The sequence below is a fragment of the Palaemon carinicauda genome, chromosome 35, assembly GCF_036898095.1.
Source record: "Palaemon carinicauda isolate YSFRI2023 chromosome 35, ASM3689809v2, whole genome shotgun sequence".
In the NCBI taxonomy this organism is placed as follows: domain Eukaryota; kingdom Metazoa; phylum Arthropoda; class Malacostraca; order Decapoda; family Palaemonidae; genus Palaemon; species Palaemon carinicauda.
In genome coordinates this window covers 49,588,765-49,608,331 of record NC_090759.1, presented here as the reverse complement: position 1 = coordinate 49,608,331, position 19,567 = coordinate 49,588,765, and the positions used below count along the sequence as shown (strand labels likewise).

The 19,567-nt window shown below is 45.3% G+C and overlaps 1 protein-coding gene across 4 annotated transcripts in view; it reads right to left on the bottom strand.

Moving 5' to 3' along the window:
* The window catches only part of LOC137627725 (uncharacterized), a 245,881-nt gene that overhangs the window by 196,229 nt on the left and 30,085 nt on the right, over window positions 1-19,567 (bottom strand). For all 4 annotated transcript variants that reach the window (XM_068358992.1, XM_068358994.1, XM_068358993.1 and 1 more), the window contains exon 5: window positions 17,660-17,753. In XM_068358992.1, the coding sequence (XP_068215093.1) occupies window positions 17,660-17,753 (94 nt within the window). The remainder of the gene's footprint in view (window positions 1-17,659; window positions 17,754-19,567) is intronic.

The following is a 19,567-nucleotide window of genomic DNA, read 5'->3' as shown; positions in this document are numbered from 1 at the left end:
ATTTATAATTTAATTACGATTTATTATTTTAGTCGTTTTGTGAGTTCATATCAGTTTCGGCTAACCTAGCCTAGAGTTGGCAGTTGGGGCTCCTGGCCATCGTGCTACAAATGTCAGAGTTTCTCAGGGCTAAGAAGGCACAGTTTTAGAGGTCCTCTTCGCAAAGGGTGAGCTCATTTTTCTTGTTCAGTTGGTTCGCTGACTGGCTAATGCCTTTTCTTTAGTTCCTGGGATTATTCTTTCGTCTTGTGGTATCTGGCCAGGCCTATTCTTTAACAGTGTGTCCGTCTGGCCATCGTGCTACATATGCTCTCTAGTGGGTTTACGGTATTCCTTTAGAGTTCCCCTTTGCGAAGAGTGAGTCTCTTTTTCCTGTCGGTGCGCTGATAGTTGTGTGATGCCGTATTCTAACCTTTTAAAGTTTGCTAGAATAATTACTTTCTCGAGGTGGGTTTCCCCGTTACTGATATCAAACTTAAATATATTATTGTGATTGTGTGAAGCCTAGCACTTCGGGGTTCTGGCCTGTTAACCCGGCAGCATTCTCCTTTATAAAGAGTTGTCAGACTGTTGGCATTGCTGGTACTTATATTATTGTGTGTTTTTGAAATTGTGTGAAGGCCTAGCCCTTCGTGGTTCTGGCCTATTAACCCGGCAGCATTCTCCTTTATAAAGAGAGTTGTCAGACTGTCGGCAATGCCGGTACTTACGGCTTCGTCGTCTCCAACGGCATTCCATTTCTGGGGCATATTATAGTGATACGTTGCTATATTATCTATGTGGCCTATACAGTATACTGCCACACTCTTTTTATTACGACATGACGTTTTGATACAAACTATCGTCGTTTTAGATTGCTGCCATCTTTACCGACACTGTCGTAACTGGCGGCAGTTCTCGCCCAGTATTGGGTATGGTTATTGTGCCCCGATTTAGGAATAGCCTTGGGAGGCGACAATGCCGTTACCTATCTGTGCTGTTACTGACGGCAAGGATATTATGTTACGATGGCATGTTTTATTTCTTAGAGACTGCCTTCTAATAGAGGGTTGCTCTAATATCGGTTGATGAGTATAAACCCCAAATCGGCATAAAGACCTTACTTCTACGACTTGCGAGGTATCTTTATGCTAGTCAGCTTTGGAGTTATCTTTTGCGAAAGGTTCTTAACTAGACTTTAGATTTAGCTATAATAATGAGTTAATTACTTCCATCACTTTATTCAGATCCTTTTAGGACGTGGATTGGATTGTGCATCTTACAGGTGGGATTCTATTACAATTCCCCTTGTCAGATTATGGTTTAAAGAATAGCCTTCTATTTTTACCTTTGGTTGCTCCAATTATCGATGCGTCGATATGTTTTGCAGGGTAGGTGACTCCATTACCTTCCTATTAGCCCTTCCTCGGCGGAGAGGGTAGGCTATTGATTTTGATGAGTATCCTCGTTCCCTCTTTTAACTGAACAATATTCATATGATAAAAGGGGACAATTTCAGTTGCCTTTACTAACAAACTAATGACATTACAGAGGTCTGGATATTGTGATCCTTTTTCTCTTTCTGATCACAAGTTGTAAATACAAACATTTTGGGGGTTATTTCCCAAGTTTTTACTGAAATTTTGAATGCTACTAACCCATTCTTTTTAGCGTGGTGATCTAAAGAGATTAAGGTACTCATGGTCATTTTCTCCTCTTTACAGGCGGGATCTTCAAAGGAGATGCATTGTAGAATTCCGATCTGTGCCAGGACCGTGAGGTATCCCTGTGGTCATGATACCTGCAGGATACATGCTAAATGCAGGAGAATGAAGGGTTCAATCTCTTATTGGGACCCTCAGGATTGCAGTGTGTGTAAGGACTTGTATCATTCTGGATGGATATCGGAGGATGTTTCTGATGAAGACAGTGTGTTTATCCAGAGATCTCTTCGTTCCTGGGTCAGGGGCTTCAAAAAGAATGCTGAGCCAAAGGCTCCTTATCTTCCTTCTGTAACTTGGAGGGATATTCTTTTTCCGAAGACAGCCCCGGACTCGGTATTGGGGTACGCCCCAACTAGACCCATACCTACTGTTCATACCGTGTACAGTCAGTTTGTCCAATCCTTTTCGTCCAAAGTCTTTTTGTCCATTCCTTTTCATCCAACGTCTTTTTGTCCAATGAATTTTTGGTCCAACGTCTTTTTGTCCAATGAATTTTTGGTCCAACGTCTTTTTGTCCAATGATTTTATGGTCCGACGTCTTTTTGTCCGATGTTTTTTTGTTTTTTCTTTTTGTTCCAGCGTGATTTTGACCAATTTTGTCTGAACGAAATGTTAGATTTTATGTTAGATTTTTATAGTATTCAGATATTAGATTATGTAAGCCCGAGTATATTTGCAAGTAGAAATTTTTACCGTGCGTTTTTATACATTGATTAAAAATACGACCAGAAAAAGTGAAATATGTAAGAAAAAAAATCATATTAGTTGTAGACATTTTATCAATTATAGGTACAACCAGAAAAAGAAAAATATGTAAGACAAAAATTCATTTATATATGAAAATACAAAAAAAAATTATTTATTGCAGACATTGATATGCAAGAATAAAATATATATATTGAAGGCACTAATTAAAATGTAAAAAAAAAATCTATAATCAATAAGATGCTTAGAAAGCGTATATGTTGTGAGCAAAAGCCTGTTTGCATCTTGTGATCCAGAGACAATTTGTAAAAAGTTTTCTCCATTACGCACACTGTTTGAAATGCTCTGAACTGGCCCTTCCTTCATTTCAGCTACAGCGTTTCTTGCTCTTACCAACGCTGTTTCTGCTGGATGTTTGTGCTCGCCTGACACATACACAATTTTTGGAGTATCTTCTTGTATCACGGTATGAATCTGCACTGAGCAGGATTTTCTGAATTCACACCGCCAATAATCTTTATCCAATTTTCGATTGTGAGAGTGAAAATCATAAATGTAAAAGTACAAGTAAAGTAATTGTTCTCGTCAACTATTTTTTTTTTTTTCTTTTGAAGACGTTAGAGATCTTGCCATTGTGTTGATGCTTTCTTTCGAATTCATAGGCAAGAAACAAGTTTACTAAATTTTCCAAACAAAACATTACTTCTATTTTGGGAAATTTCTCTTAGCAACAACCTAACTACCGAAGAATCACTGCTATTTTGGGAAATGGCTCTTAGCAACAACCTAACTACCGAAGAATCACTTCTATTTTGGGAAATGGCTCTTAACAGCAATCAAACTACCGAAGAATCATTGGATTACCTAAAGACAAATCTACAGAGTTTTAAGTTCAGATATTGAATAAATGGACTAACAAAAAAATCATGGATATTGTACTAAAAGACAGTGGACCAAAAACCACATGGATGAAAAGACGTTGGACTAAAAAATCGTCGGACAAAGAGACGTTGGACCAAAGGGAGTGGACAAAGAGACGGACGAAGTGACATCGGACGAAAAGGCATAGATGAAACTTCTAGTTCTTTGAGCCTTGACGTGGACAATTTATCCCCAGTTTCTTCCTTATCTCCACGTGGAGAATCGGCACTCCTGTCGGCAGTAGATTCGGAGGAACCCCTCCCTCATGTGGATGATTCTTACCTGCCCGAATTGGACGAGGTTAGTGTGACTTCCATGACAGACTCAGTGTGTTCCGTTGTTTCAGCTGCCGTCACTATGGCGGCTCCGATATAAACTTTTATGACTATGCCTTCTTTTTCAGGTACGCCTCCTGTTTCTGTCCCTCCTCCATCCCCGGTCGAGCCAGGCGAACCAACACTTCCTATATTCCCATCTAACTTGGAAGACAGATCCCTGTTAGCAAACTTGAAGGTTTTTATGGCAGGGACCCAAGAATACCAACGAAGGATGTTTAAAGCCTTACGGGAGGAGATTCAGGCTTTAAAACCTCAAGAGGATCCTTCTAAGGCTAAGGTTTTAATTTCTCAGCTTCCTTCTTGCACGCAACAGAACCCGTGGAGGTACGCGGGTCATGCGGCACTTCCAGAGGGTATTCTTCATATTAGAGGGGCTAGGCTCTAGACCGGTTGCTGATCTGGAGTTTTATTCAGATATAGAGGCCTACCCCTTTGGCTATGATAGGTTAGCTGAAGGTGTTCCGTTATGAGACGACACTATCCCTAAAGAAACGATCCTTCTAGATCACACCAGAACGCAGTACCTGACAGTAAAGGAAATGAAGAGAGCAGGGTGTATTAACATGACAAATTCGAAGATAATTTGTATTTTTCCTAACCATACAAACCTTAGCTATTTACACAGGGTTTACCTTTTAGCGCAGCTGAAATGGCGAGCCATTAGAATTTAACGAGGGCGTATTACCCCCGCGCTAGTTAGCGGGGGGGGGGGGGTAGGGGAGTGGTAGCTAGCTACCCCTCCCCTCCCTCACACACAGATGAATGCTCACTTTCACTTAGAGGTAGGACTTGTCTTGGAGAACAGGGCTGGTGGGCAAATGTGTGTAAATAGCTAAGGTTTGTATGGTTAGGAAAAATACAAATTATCTTCGAATTTGTCATTTGTTCCGTAACCGAAATACAAACCATGCTATTTACACAGGGTGACTTACCCTTAGGTAGGGTGGAAAGTCCCCAGCCATACTAGCTTTGGCTTTACCCGGGGACTCAGAATCCGAGTGAGTAGCACTCGATAAAAGGAGTCCCTGCACCTCACAAGTTCCTTGCTTCGCAAGGAACCATGTGGCCTACGTAAGCTTGTGTGTGAAGGAAGAAGTGTGACCCGTCCTAGGCAGTTGACCTGGAGTTCCAGAAGGAACTCTGGGTTAAGACGTTCCCAATACCACCTCGTCAGGGTATGGGGGACGCGACAGTATTGACTCAATACTCGGAACACAAGGAAGCATGGTTTACCTGCAGAGGTTCGAGGTCAGCTATGCAGAGACCAGGATGCTGCTTCCCCGTAGAGGGGATGATGAAGAAAGAAGTAAGGGCCAGACATACTTCTTTCGTTCATGCAGACTAAAACCTGATAACAATGCCCTCAACCTTCTGCTACCTGTCCAAAAAGGAGCCTGAAGTTAGACCAGCTGTTGTGTAGCCACCACAGAGCGATAGAAAACGTATCGAGACTCCTGTGGGTCACGCCCTGCAGGAAGCGGGCTGCGAAGGTCATTAGACGCTTCCAGACTCCAGCTTGTAGCACCTGCGTCACAGAGTAGTATTACTCGAAGGCGAGGGACGTTGCGATGTATCCAACATCGTGCTGTAGGGCGACGTGACGGGGGAGGGTCTGGAGACAGGTCGAGATGAATGTCCTTGAGTCCGGGCTGAAGAGGTATACTGGTGACTCCCCCATGTCCTCCTTGTGCTCCCAAATCGGCTGCAACTGAGGAAAAACTGCAGCTGTTCCCAGCGCTAACCTCTCGATTCCTTTACTGGCAAGAAAGAGAAGGTCTTGGGACATCAGATACAGAATGGAGACTCGAAATCTTGAATGAATCGGACCGAAGGGCCGGGACCCCCAGATTCTGAGTCTAGCCAACAACTCAGGAGCGAGCCTGAATGTTACCTTCCCCTCTTCCTTAGAAAGGGGGGGAGTCGTAAGAGACCAAGAAGATTGCTTACACACTGGCCGTGGCCAGAGTGAGCAGGAGACCCAAGGCGGAATACAATCCGAGGCCTGTCGTAAAGGGTCTTGAGAAGATCTCTTAAAGGACTAAAAGTCCGAGCCATGCTCCAAGTTGGAGGTCTTCCTCCGACTAGGGCAGGGACGATCGTAGCTTCGCATGAGCGAGGATAGATCCAGCGGGCAGGAAAAAGTTATTCCTTTAAGCCTGAAGGTCAGGGAAAGGCTGAGCGACAGGCTTCATTGCCGAGAGCGGAAAGGAGTTTCCTCCCGCCGAAAGGCAATAAGACCGTTATTGCTGGAGAAGAGGCCTCAAGGGAAGAGGTATATCTCCCACGGCACTAACCACCTTACACTCTTCACTTTGCCTGGGAGACCCCTGTGGATGACTATCGCAGATGACGCGACCTCCGTACCGCGACTGTAGCGGGTTGTCTCTTCTTGAGGAGGAGGCGTAGTGTCTCCAGGCATGAAGCCGAAGCGACGCCCCGGTTCGGGAGAGATGTCGCAGTGTGGTTGCTTGAGTAGTCTGCGCCGTGGGAGAAGCTCTCCCGGGAGTTCCGTCAGGGGAAGCAGAGGGTCCAGAAACCGTTCTGCGCATAGTCCCAGTGGAGCTCTCCCATTGAAAGGTTGACAGACAACCTGGTCTTGTTGAGACCCATTGTCCACAGACAAAAGGGAGGGAAGACGCAGGCGTCGAAGTTGTCCCACCATCACCGGAATGCGTCTTGCCAGAGTCTCGGGGTCTGAGACTGGGGGGAAGAATAGCGGAAGCTGGAGGTTCCAAGCTGTCGCGATCAGGTCCCCCAGACCAGTAATTGCTGGTTACCCAAGGTCAAAGACCCCCAGGTACACTCTCTCTACGAGGCTCTGCTCGGATAGTCTGAGAGAACATTCCCCTGCCTGGAATGAGAGAGCCGATGGTGGTATTGAGAGAATCTCAATCATCCCGGTATCTCTACTGCAAGATGTGAAGGTGTGAAAATGCGTCCCCTGCTGGTTAGAATACGCCAAAATCATGAAGTCAACGCGCACGGGCCGACTCAGCAGGAGCTGTAGGATCTGTAGAGGGGCCAGATTAAGGCCCCTAAGCCTGCCTGAATGATGGAGAGGTATCCTTCAGGTCTTGACCATAGGCCTGGACCGGAACATGCCCCCCCCCCCTCCCCCCCCCCCCCCGCTTTCCTTTGACGAGTCCGAGAACAGCATCAAGAATGTGGGGAAAGGACGAGAATATCCACTACCATCAAGAGGCTCCATAGGTCAACACCCATTGCAGGTCTAATAGTTCCGCTGGTCCCATAGGGGCCAGGAAGTCCGGTTAAACATTGCCTGAAGCCACCGGAACTTGGATCGCCCCACATGGAACTTATCCTGAGGCGACCGTTCGGACTATAGACGGGTCAATGAGGAAAGGAGAACTAGGAAACGTTCCAAGGTAGGGCTGAAAGCTCTGCTTGACTGTGAACAGGTACTGCGACTCTCCTCAGTCTTGTCACAGTCAACCGAAAGGAAGGCTTGGAGGATGTGGTAACAGAATCTGGCGTCCCCAGGTGGTCACCCATCCAAGTACCGACGTTGCTTAACCTCGCTGGACGGACGAGAAGCGGGGTTTCCAACGTGGTAAGGCCGTTGACTCAATATCATGGCCAGATACTCCAGATGTTGAGGCAGAGGAAGAGAAGGCTCCAAGCAAAATACCATGAGCCCACACTCTTGGTAAGCATCCGGAAGCTTGTCCCGGCGCTGAAGAAGGTCGAACCCGAGCCTACCGGAGTTGACCAGCCCTCCAAACAGCAGAGGAGGCGGAAGCCTGCACCTGAGCGGCCAAGAGGAAGGCAGGGAGAGTTCTCTGGGGAAACAAACCTGCTATGCCACGGCGGGATAGCCACACTGCATCATAAGCAGGAATACTTGCAGTCTAGGCTGAATTCGACGAGCACCCTGGAAGATGGATGGAATGGAAACTGAAAGTACCCGTCCTTCCGATCAAGGGTTTAAGGAGTCCTGTCGCCTCGTTACCAGTCTGATCGATTATGCTGGTCTACGCTGGCCGAAGTTTGTTCGACAAACTTGATCAGGGCTGAGAGGTCGACTAAGGACATCCCCTCTCAGATCCTTTCTTACAAGAAAGGATCGACTGAGGAGGCCAGGGGTGAAGCCGTCGATGATCCTAAGGAAGACCTTCGCCTAAGGTATGGATCATTCTGCCCAACCGGGCAACTCTGCTGATGCTATGGCATAGAGGTTCAGAGACACTGAATTCGCTGACAGAGACGGCAGCCGCGATATCCTTGGCTGATCACAGAGATTGTGCGGGAATGGGCATCGGGAAGCTGTCGTTCGGATGAGTAACCTTAAGCATCCTCCCAGAGAAAAACCTGCAATCCTAGAGTTCGTGAACTCCTTTTAGGACTATGCCCCCCCCCGGGGGAGTCTCCCGTGCCATCTGTTCCTGACAGGAGGAAACTGCAATTGGACACCTTGTCCCAGTTGTCGTAGCCGATAACTTAGGCCGACGTGATTGAAAGAAAAGGGCGCTGGAGCCCTGCAGAGTCTGGAAGAAAGCGCCTTGGAGGAGTGAAAACGGAAGTCGATTTCCTCCGCACAGCCGCTGTCTAAGTCTCTGTCCTTGGGCACAAACAAACTCTTCTCAAGGATGGAAGGGTGTCTGAGGTCGTCGACCTCCACAGATGAGACACCCGAAGGAAGCCCTCAGTCAGCGCGTCCAGATGGTACAACATCGAGCTTGTCTGCAAGTTACATACTTAACGACGAAAGGCCAAGGTACCTGAGCTCGAGAGGAGGAAAGTACCCATGCTCTTCCTGTAGCTTCCTTGAACCAAACCTCGGGCCGTAACCGAGGAGGGAAAGAACCTGGTAAGCTCCCAGAGGAAGGGGGTAAGCAGTCACCCCTTGTCCGATGGAGAAATCTCGAACGAAAAGCCCCCCGCCAAAAATCCTTCCAGGGAATGACGGGGAAGGGCTAACCAGGTTCAGGAAAGAGGAGTGTTGCTCAGATCTCCCTTAAGTTTCTCCTATTCTTGCAAGTGCCATGCTCTGCGTTTACGGGGTGAGGCCGCGTTCTGGAAATACGCTCCAGAAGAACTCGCCAGGCTGGCCATGCTGCGAAAACCCCATTGGGAATCGTGGTCGCAATCGCCCTGGAGCTCGCGCGACGGTAATTCAAAAATTTTCGCATGGGCGAACGTGGAAGCGCCCATGCGCGGTAACGCAAACGAAGGTGAGCGAAGGAGCGCAGAAGGAGGGCGAGCGTGGTAGGAAGGGCGAGAGCTGGTGGTCGGCGAGCGATAACCCATAGACGAGCAATGGATACTGCAAGAAATAAGCCGACGTTTGTGCGAAGAAACACTGTAGGTTCGCGCGACGGAACACTATCCGTCCGCGTGATAGAAAACCGTTGGTTCGCGCGTGGGCGAACATTGGAGAGCATGGGCGCGGACGCACATGAGCGTAGACGTGCAGGCACGTGGGCGTGTGGGCGCGCAGGCGAATGGTCGCGCGGGCGCACAGGCAAGCGGTCGCGCAGGCGCGCGGGCGAGCGGTCGTGAGGGTGGGCAGGTGGATGAGCGCGAGTCCGAGGCGGCGAACGCAAGCGTTAGCGCGATGGCGAGGAAACGCGCTGCCGCGAGGGCGAGGAAGACCGCTGGCGATATGGATCAACAAGCGATCGGTGGTGAGCTGGTGAGTGCTAACGCGCAGGTTGGCGATGGCGCGTTGTGTTATGCCGACGCGATGGTCGAGCAGCATGCGCAGGTGAGCGATCGTGCGTTGGCGAGCAATATGCGAAGGTGAGCGATCGCGAGCAGCCTCTGCAGGTGGGCGATCGCGCGATGGCGATCAGCATCCGCAGTTGAGGGTCGCGCGATGGCGATCAGCATCCGCAGTTGAGGGTCGCGCGATGGCGATCAGCTTCCGCAGTTGAGGGTCGCGCGATGGCGATCAGCTTCCGCAGTTGAGGGTCGCGCGATGGCGATCAGCTTCCGCAGTTGAGGGTCGCGCGATGGCGATCAGCATCCGCAGTTGAGGGTCGCGCGATGGCGATCAGCATCCGCAGTTGAGGGTCGCGCGATGGCGATCAGCATCCGCAGTTGAGGGCCGCGCGATGGCGATCAGCATCCGCAGTTGAGGGCCGCGCGATGGCGATCAGCATCCGCAGTTGAGGGCCGCGCGATGGCGATCAGCATCCGCAGTTGAGGGCCGCGCGATGGCGATCAGCATCCGCAGTTGAGGGCCGCGCGATGGCGATCAGCATCCGCAGTTGAGGGCCGCGCGATGGCGATCAGCATCCGCAGTTGAGGGCCGCGCGATGGCGATCAGCATCCGCAGTTGAGGGCCGCGCGATGGCGATCAGCATCCGCAGTTGAGGGCCGCGCGATGGCGATCAGCATCCGCAGTTGAGGGCCGCGCGATGGCGATCAGCATCCGCAGTTGAGGGCCGCGCGATGGCGATCAGCATCCGCAGTTGAGGGCCGCGCGATGGCGATCAGCATCCGCAGTTGAGGGCCGCGCGATGGCGATCAGCATCCGCAGTTGAGGGCCGCGCGATGGCGATCATCATGCGCAGGTGAGCTAGTAGCTGGCGAACCATGTTCCTTCAGAAGAGTTGGAGAACGTTGGCGTGCCGGATGTAACACACGCGGGCGATCCGGAGATCGCCGAGAGACAGGTGATCGCTGGCGAGCTGATGATCGCTGACGAGCTGATGATCGCTGACGAGCTGATGATCGCTGACGAGCAGAAGGCTACGCGTGGAAGCCTGCGTATAGAAGAAGAGTCCTTGACCCCGACCTGAACCGAAGTTCTAGATCGCGAGGGCGAACGTGGGCGCACAGGGCGCGTAACAGGAACCAACAGGAACAGCAGGTATGATCATCATGAAAGCGCTGACGAACAGGTGAGCGCTGATGAGCAGAAGAGCGCCTGTGCGTTAACACTGAGCAGTAGCAGGAGAGAACACAGCAGAAGGGCGCGCAGGGAAACCCTGACACGCAAGGGAAGAACCCCCGTGGGAGGCAACCCTTCGCCCCGAAGGGATCGTTGTCCGCCGGGAGACTGATGTCCGTCGGAAGACCGCTGTCCGTCGGGAAGACCATTGTCCGTCGGGAAGACCGTTGCCCGTCAGAAGACGAGATCAGACTGCTGTCCATTTGCACCAAGGCGGAAGATCGAGAAAAAGGAGTTGTAGGCTGCAAACGGAGATTCAAAAAGGCGCCTCAAGCACCCTCATAGGGAGATGAGAGGCCCTTACGACGAGGCGGACGGTGGGCCTTACGGCGAGGGAGGCCAACAGCAACAGCAACAGAAGAATCCTCCGAAGAGGAGTCTCTATGAGTGTACTCTCTCGCGAACGAAAGAGAAACACTTCGTAGAAGAGACTGGTCAGCAGTGACCTAAAAGGAGCAATCCTCCGAAGAGGAGCTCCTGCAGTTGCCCAGCCCCTTGAGCGAAACTGCAGGTGTGACCGCTCAGCACCAAGAGCATAGTCCCACGAAAAAAAGGCAAGAGGAGAACCCTCCATAAGGGGAAAAACTCAAGCCTGGACAGGAAAAACTTCCCTCGGAAGGAAAGTTACCTGCCCAAGGAGGCAAGCCTCCTGAGAGTTCTAAAATGAACTGGAGAACTGTCAATCGTCACGGGAGTACTTCCAGTAGAAGGAGACACGCCCCTGACGAAAACACAAGGGGGGTGGCAGCAACAGCCGAATCCCCAGGACTCAACAAGACAGCTCACACCGTTGCCATATTACAGAAACGAACTAGATCGGTAACAGTAAAAAAATAAAACAAAAAAACATTAGTACACATTCATTCCCCCGGGAAGGCTCCGAAGAGGAATCCCGAGGGAAAGGAAACAAGAATTACACAACAGGCACGTGCTCTCACAACCACTTACACTCACGGAAGGAGAGCTGTAACCAAAACAGAATTATAACAATTATAATTATGTAACTATGTAATTATGTAATTTAAAAATGAATGAACACTAAAGAAAGAACGAAAACCCCGAAAGGAATCGTTCTACAAAGCTGAAAAATCAACAAATACAATTAGATTCATAAACTAATTGAGACAAACGTACGGCGTAGCAACCCCCCCACACGGAAAGGAAGCTACAAGGGCGTAGTAACACGTAGTAAAAGGGTGAACGACCTCAAGAGAGAGAGAGAGAGAGAGAAAGACATAAGTCAAACTCGATCGCCACCCATAACGCCGTGGCGGCCAACTGCCGAGGACACCACGTAGATAAGTACACTACACACACAAATCTGAAAAGGAAACTTACTGATTTCTATACTCAAATATGTATACAAACATGAAAACATGTTTACATATATATATTGAGTAAATGAAAAGTAAGCGATTAAGTAAAGACAAAACAAACAATGGCTGCCAAGAGAGGACCAAGACAGAGACGTCTGTCACAGTCCGAGCCAAAAGTGAAAGTGAGCATTCATCTGTGTGCGAGGGAGGGGAGGGTTAGCTAACTACCACTCCCCTACCCCCCCCCCCCCCGCTAACTAGCGCGGGGGTAATACACTCTCGTTAAATTCTAATGGCTCGCCATTTCAGCTGCGCTAAAAGGTAAACCCTGTGTAAATAGCGTGGTTTGTATTTCGGTTACGGAACAAACACAATTAGGCGCTTTTGGTAAAAGGTTGGCTACTTTTATAGCACCCGACACAATGGTTTTTCCCATTTGCTTCGAAAGCCTTTTTAGCTGTAGAAAAAGCTGTCAAGGAAGATAAGTATCTTCTGGTCTTGGAAGAATGTAAACCTGGGTCACTCGTTCTTCCCCATGCCGCAGAACACTGGTTGGATATCCAATTTACTTTTGCTGAAGGGAAATTAGATAAGGATATTTAATGAAAGACTGAAGAGGATTCCGGAGCACCTACTTAAGGCGGAATTGGAGGCTAGGGAGAGACTATCAGCTTCGATGTCTCTTCAATGCTTTGTAGAAATGATGATTGGTAATTTCATTGCTGCCCCTGTCTTTTCGCTGTTGGCCAAGATACACATGGCTACTTTTATGAAAGATCTTTTTTTACTTTTTTCAGACTCGAAGAGTCTGCAGAATGCATATTTTAGCATCCGGGACCATTCGCCATAAACTGAAGCGTCTTATCGACGCTTGTGTTTGGGGTAAATATCTTTTTCCACAGAATTTAGTAAAGGAGATCTTGGATAAAGTGGCAGCAGAAAACAAGAGTCTTTTCCAGAGATGGGGAATATCTCTATAAAGGAACTTTATTCCTGGGGTTGTCCCTCAACCTTAGGAGGCCCTTCATCTCTTCTTCAGGTAATGCTTCAGAGAATACTTTCTCTGTTTCTCACCCGGTGACTTCACAGTCCCCGGCATTCAATCCTAGATTTGAACAAAGGACCTCGTCCTTTCATCCCCCTCAAGACTGAAAGAGGTGGTAGAGGCCGGTCCAACAGAGGACGTAAGCCAAGGAGTCGGAGTCTCCAAACTAACGGGAACTAAGGGCAAAAATCCTCAACCAAAACAATGAGGATACTCCAGTATTTGGAAGACTGAAATTGTTCAAGGAAAGGTGGGCGTTCAGTCCTTGGGCACAGAGCGTGATTTCCAGCGGTCTAGACTGGAAATGGAAGAGACAACCCCCGAAGATCAAGAGATTTTTCCATAAATCAACACCACATCTGGAACAATATGTGCAGGACCTCTTGAAGAAGAGAGTTATCCGTTCCACGAAATCTATGAAGTTTCAAGGTTGTCTATGCTGCGTGCCAAAGAAAGATTCGATTATTCCTCAAACTATTCTCGACTTATCCCATCTAAACCTGTTCGTCCAGTGCGACAAGTTCCAGATGCTGACTATTTCGCAGATACGGACCTTACTACCCCGGGGGGCTTACACCGTCTCTATAGATCTTACCGACGCTTATTGGCATCTTCAGATAGGTTGACGCTTCTCCCCCTACCTTGGTTTCAGACTGGAGACAAAGGCTTATGTATTCAGAGCTATACCATTTGGGCTCAACATAGCTCCGAAAATTTTCACGAAAGTTATAGACGAAGTTGTTCAACAATTAAGGGAAAGAGGCCTTCAAGTAGCGGCATACCTAGACGACTGGCTCGTGTGGGCTCCCTCAGCAAGGGAATGCACGGAAGCAACATATGTGGCGAGATTCCTCCAATATCTAGGATTCCAAATAAACTTCAAGAAGTCAAGACTGAGCCCAGCTAAGGTGTTCCAGTGGTTAGGGATTCATTGGAATCTAAAGACTCATACCCTCTCTATTCCTTCTGCCAAGAGGAAGGAAATAGCCCAGTCAGTTCGGTCTTTCATCAAGTCGAGAAAGACCACCAGACGTTGTCAGGAAAGGGTTCTGGGCTCACTTCAGTACGTTTCTATAACAAACCCTCTCGCAAGATCAGACTCAAGGATGCAAGCAGGGTTTGGAAGAAGAGAGCTTCCATAGCTCTCCACAATCATCAGAAAACGACCCCGGAGTTGCTTCGACGGTTACTCCGTCAGTGGTCAGATGCCAAAAGTCTTTCCAAGACGGTTCCGTTGCACTTTCCTCCTCCTGCAGTGATTCTACATAAGGATGCCTCACTGGACGGTTAGGGGGGTCATACTCCACTCAAGAAAGTGCAAGGTCGTTGGTCCCAGAGATTCAAGCAATTCCACATCAATATTCTGGGGGCCATGGCAGTTTCTTATCCCTAAAAAGACTTCAATTAAAGAACAACATTCACATCCGTCTCGTCTTAGACAGCAAAGTAATAGTTCATTGCATCAACAGGCAAGGGTCAAGATTCCCTCAAATAAATCATGAAATGATCATCATTTTTTCATTGACTCAGAGGAAGAGGTGGCATCTGTCTGACTCTCACCTTCACAGAATTCGGAATGTGATGGCAGACTCTCTATCTCGAACACATCCTCTAGAGACAGAATGGTCTCTAGACGGAAAATCCTTCTCTTTCGTGCAGGATGTAGTCCCAGGTCTTCAAGTGGACCTGTTTGCAACGAGTCTCAACAAAAAACTTCCCAACTATGTGGCACCAAATGTGGATCTAGAGGCGGTAGGCATGAATGCGTTAAACATGGATTCGAATCAATGAGAGAAGATTTATGTATTCTCACCCTTCAATCTTCTCTTGAAGGTGTTGGACAAGCTTTGATCGTTCAGGGGGACAGCAGCCCTGGTTGCTCCTCTATGGCCGAATAGCAACTGGTATCCTTTGGTGACAGAGATGAATCACAGGCTGGTACCTCTACCTAGCCCAAGTCTGTCTCAAGAAGTACAGAGCAAGACTGTCTTTGCTTCATCCTGGAAAACGAAAGCCCTTAATCTCATGATTTTTTTGCATCAGCCCTGAAAAAAAGATTCAAAATTCAACGGGACAAATTGGCAGTTGCAGAAAATTATAAAACTTCCACAACCTTGAATCGGTATAAAACTTCGTGGAAGAAATGGGTTCGATATGTGAAAGATAAAAATCCATCTTCTATCTCTATGGATTTTTGTTTAGGCTTTCTGATCGACTTACATGCGAAAGGTTTAGCACCCTCCACGATTGCATCGTTCAAGTCGGCCCTGGCTAGACCCATTTTATATGCTTTTGACATAGATTTCAAATCGGACCTTTTCAACAAGATTCCGAAAGCTTGCGCCAGGTTGAGACCAGCAGTTCCACCGAGACCGATCTCCTGGTCATTGGATAAAGTTTTACAACTGGTTTCGGAAATTGACAATCAAACGGCATCGGTACGAGATTTATCTCAAAAAAGTAATTTTCCTAATCGCTATGGCTTCTGGCGCTCAGATTAGTGAAATTGTGGCTTTCTCTAGAGGTGAAGGTCACATAGAATTTACAGACAATGGAGTCGTTAATTTATACCCTGATCCTACCTTTTTTGCTAAGAATGAGCTACCATCTAAACGTTGGGGACCACGGAAAATAGTTCTCCTCAAACGTGACCTCACCCTGTGTCCAGTACAATGTTTAAAGACATATCTTGACAGGATGAAAAATGTTAAAAAGGGCCAATTCTCTAGAGGTGAGATGGTCGGATCAGAGTTGTCTTTGAAACAACTGAGAGCAAAATTGGCTTATTTTATAAGAAGAGCAGACCCGGCTAGCATGCCGTTGGGTCATGACCCTAGGAAAGTGGCATCATCCCTGAACTTCTTTCAGTATATGTCATTCGAAGGTTTACTAGCTTATACTGGTTGGAAGCCCACCAGGGTGTTCTTCAAGCATTATATGAAGCAATTGGAGGAAGTTCATCATTTTGTGGTAGCAGCAGGTACTGTAGTGTTATAAAGCCTGCTGCAACGACGTAGCCCTCATGTGCGTCCTTGGGCATTCTTCCAGCTTATTTTCTTTAATAAGTAAACTATCGGTTTTTGCTTCATGATCTACATTAAACAATTTCAAAATCTTAAATTTCAGGATTCAATCTAGTTTCTCTGAATTTTATAGGTGTACCTATGTGGCCATACTATTCCTATTTTAGAACCGAGTTTAATATAATTCAGTTTCTTTGGTTGGGTTTGACACTATATTCTTAATTTAGCCATATACAGGAAAAATTTTTATCTTAAGATCTCCTTCTTAAGGGGTTCTAGATATAACAAATTGTCTCCCCTAATGCTTACTTGGGTAAGGAATTTTATTGGGGATATATTTTGGGGTACATTTTAGATCAGAATGCTGTTCATATAAACTGTATTAAAATTTGCTCAAATTGATTGTCTAATAAAAATTGTATACTGTTTGATGCTTTTTATTGCTAGACTTAATTCCTAGTAGTTGAATTAAACTTAGCATACTATGGTGAATTTCTACAAACACTGCACACTAAGAATCTATTTAAAGATGAGTATTTGTTCTTCAATGATTACTCACTACGCTCATGATATTGGTAATAGGTGTTCTTCTGACTATTACAGGTAGTGTTCTTCACCAAAGGGATGGTTGATAGCAGGTCACGGATATTTCCCCTTAGAACACTGCCATATTTACCAAATCAAGTCCATTTTGGATTCTTTTTCAGGTAGAAATTTATGATTATACTTCATCATATAAATGGGGAATACCCATTAATTATTGGTGTAGTCTTTAGTGCCAAGATTGTTAACAATTTTTTTCCTTAGTCATACTGGCAAATGTTGTCAACAGTGCCGGTAGCTGAGCGGGGTTAGGAAACCTGTATCAGCGTTAATCACTTTTTTGAGGAATATACATTTTAGACTGTCTTGACAAGCAAAGAGACATTATTAACCTTTCAGGGAAACAATTCCTTCACTAATGACACCAGTGATAGAAAACCTACAAATGTCCACTCCCTACCATACCATGAACCTATACAGTAGTATCACCATGATTACGGTGGCTCAAGTGTGAGCTAAGCTTGCTGGATATGGTTAAGAGCATTACAAAAATACAATCATCACCATCATAATCATGGGTGCAGGCAAGCCAGACAGAATGATGACAGCCCTATCCAAACTGAGTCCAGCTTGGGCCCTGAGGACCTGTTTTTCAAATAGATAGTCCTGCATATCAATACTGTATGGGAAAATTGACATTTCTTTGGTTCAAACATTATCACCTAGTTGGCAAACCAACCAAAGCTCCCACAACTGGTATTGAAAATAACCCCAATCCAAACAATGGATCCTTTCCCAATAATCTTGACATTGAAAAGAGTTTGAACAGTAAGGTGAGAGACTATTGATAAAATATGATAAGTAATTGTCAGCCAGAACTAATGGTCAGCTGATAAAAGAATGGAATTATATCAGTCAAAAATTAAATATATTTTGCAAGAAGTTATGATATGGAAGAGCTTACTTTAGCACCAACAAACTGGAAATATTTGAAATTATGATAATAAATTATTGCACGATTAGTGATGGATCAGGATTAGTTATTGCCAGATTAGAAAGAACTAAACACTAATTACAAAATTGGGACAATGGAAAATAATTAATGAGAATTACAATAGAAGGCATAAAATATACAAAAAAATATCACACCTGATGTATCTGAAGTCTGAGACACTAAATTGTACCCGTATCTGCGAACAATACCTTCCTCATTTGGCTCTAAAGACTCACGTTCCTCTGCCTCCTGAGTATATAAATTTAAATATGAATTATTGTAAATATGAATGAAACGCTGAAAATCAAGAATGACATTACACTAACATATAATTGTTATAAATGTATTGTAACTAAATTTAATCAAATAGTTCTTTTATAAATAGAATTTTAATAATAACATCTATCATTTCAATACTTATCGCACTAGACGTTGAGAAATAAGCTTTAAAAAACACAGCTTTGCTTGACTAATGCAAAAATTATAGGATTAGCAGTGGACTTGTATCACTGGCACACCCATAACTCCCTATTAACCTTAAAATGAATGAACACTGGTGGCTGACATGCTGGAAAACTTATCACTTTATTCTAACTAGATATGGGGGAGGAGGGCATTAACGAATGAATGTTTGGTATTAGAATTTCTCAGTTTTCCCAAGTATTTAATATTTTACTGAACTATACAAAATCATGGAATGAGTTCTTTATATAAGAGTATGTTTTCAGAGAGCTAAAACAGCCATTGAAACTTTTAACAAGATAAGTGCAATAGTAAGCAGAAGGTAGGTGGGGGGAGACATTAGCCTGTCCAACTGTATCGCATCACTTTAGACCTTTGGCCCAGAGACTGAGCTTAAGACTCAGGTTTGTAGTTGGGAAAAATACAAATTACTTGAAAAATTTTCTTTTAGTTTCTATATGAATACAATGTATTGTCCTTTAAAGATGAGATGCATCCAAAGATGGGAGGCAATCACCAAAAATCAGAAGGTTTGCTTCTCTACACATCACCCTTTTGGAGTAAGAAAAGTGTCTCTAGCTACTTTTAACCCTCTAGCTGTTTTGAAGAGTCCACTAGCAATATGCGAACAACAATTTTACCAAGGAAGAAAGTTGGTGCATTTGCGGAGAGGTTTTTAAGAGCACTTCAGGACAACAAAACTACAAAAGATATGAGCTTCTGGTTTGGTAATTATGTCAGAGAATGATTGAAAATTTACATGATGCAAGCAGAATCTCTTTACAATGCATAAAAATATTAAAAATTGCATGATTAACAGAGAGTATTTTCAAAAACATTGATATTTAAAAAAAAAAAATCAAGAAAAACCTGTTTGAGGAATTTATTTCATATGAATATTGTGTCATAATGGTTGATCTTCAACAGCCATGTAATATTCTTAATATAAATGTCATTGTTCAGGTGTGACTCATAAAAAATGCCAACATTTTACAGTGGAATTTTGCTATTTTCAACCTACTTACGGTTACGTTTTGTATCATACGTAACTTAGGAATAAAGGCATTAAGAAACAGAATAGAGCCAGGATAGATTCTTTTTATATAGGAAATGAATACAATTATATATATCAATAAAATAAAGATTGAGCCGTTGTTGAATTACGAACATGTCTTTTTTTTTGGCCTAACAAAACAAATTAAAAGATTTTTATACAAGAATTTAGTATATCATGTGAAAAATAGCCTTTAAATGGTATATAGGACATGCATAAATATTAAGGTTGCAATTATTTATATAAAATTAAATTATTCGTGCATGCCCAAAAAATTAAATTATTCATGCATGCCCAAAACTCAAGTCGAGCCAATGGGCTCAACGTGTGTTTACTGTATACAATAGGACACAATATTTCCTTATAAATATATATTTTTATAATAATGAACTAATTTCTCTTGGTAAGTCGCTATTTACTTTTATTGATAATATATATCATAACTTAAATAAAAAAGAAATTAAGCCTTAATGTGTTGAGGTCTCATCATATGTCTGGGGACAAGTCATATTTCTGACGGAAAGCGAGCGGGCGAATAGAGTAATTT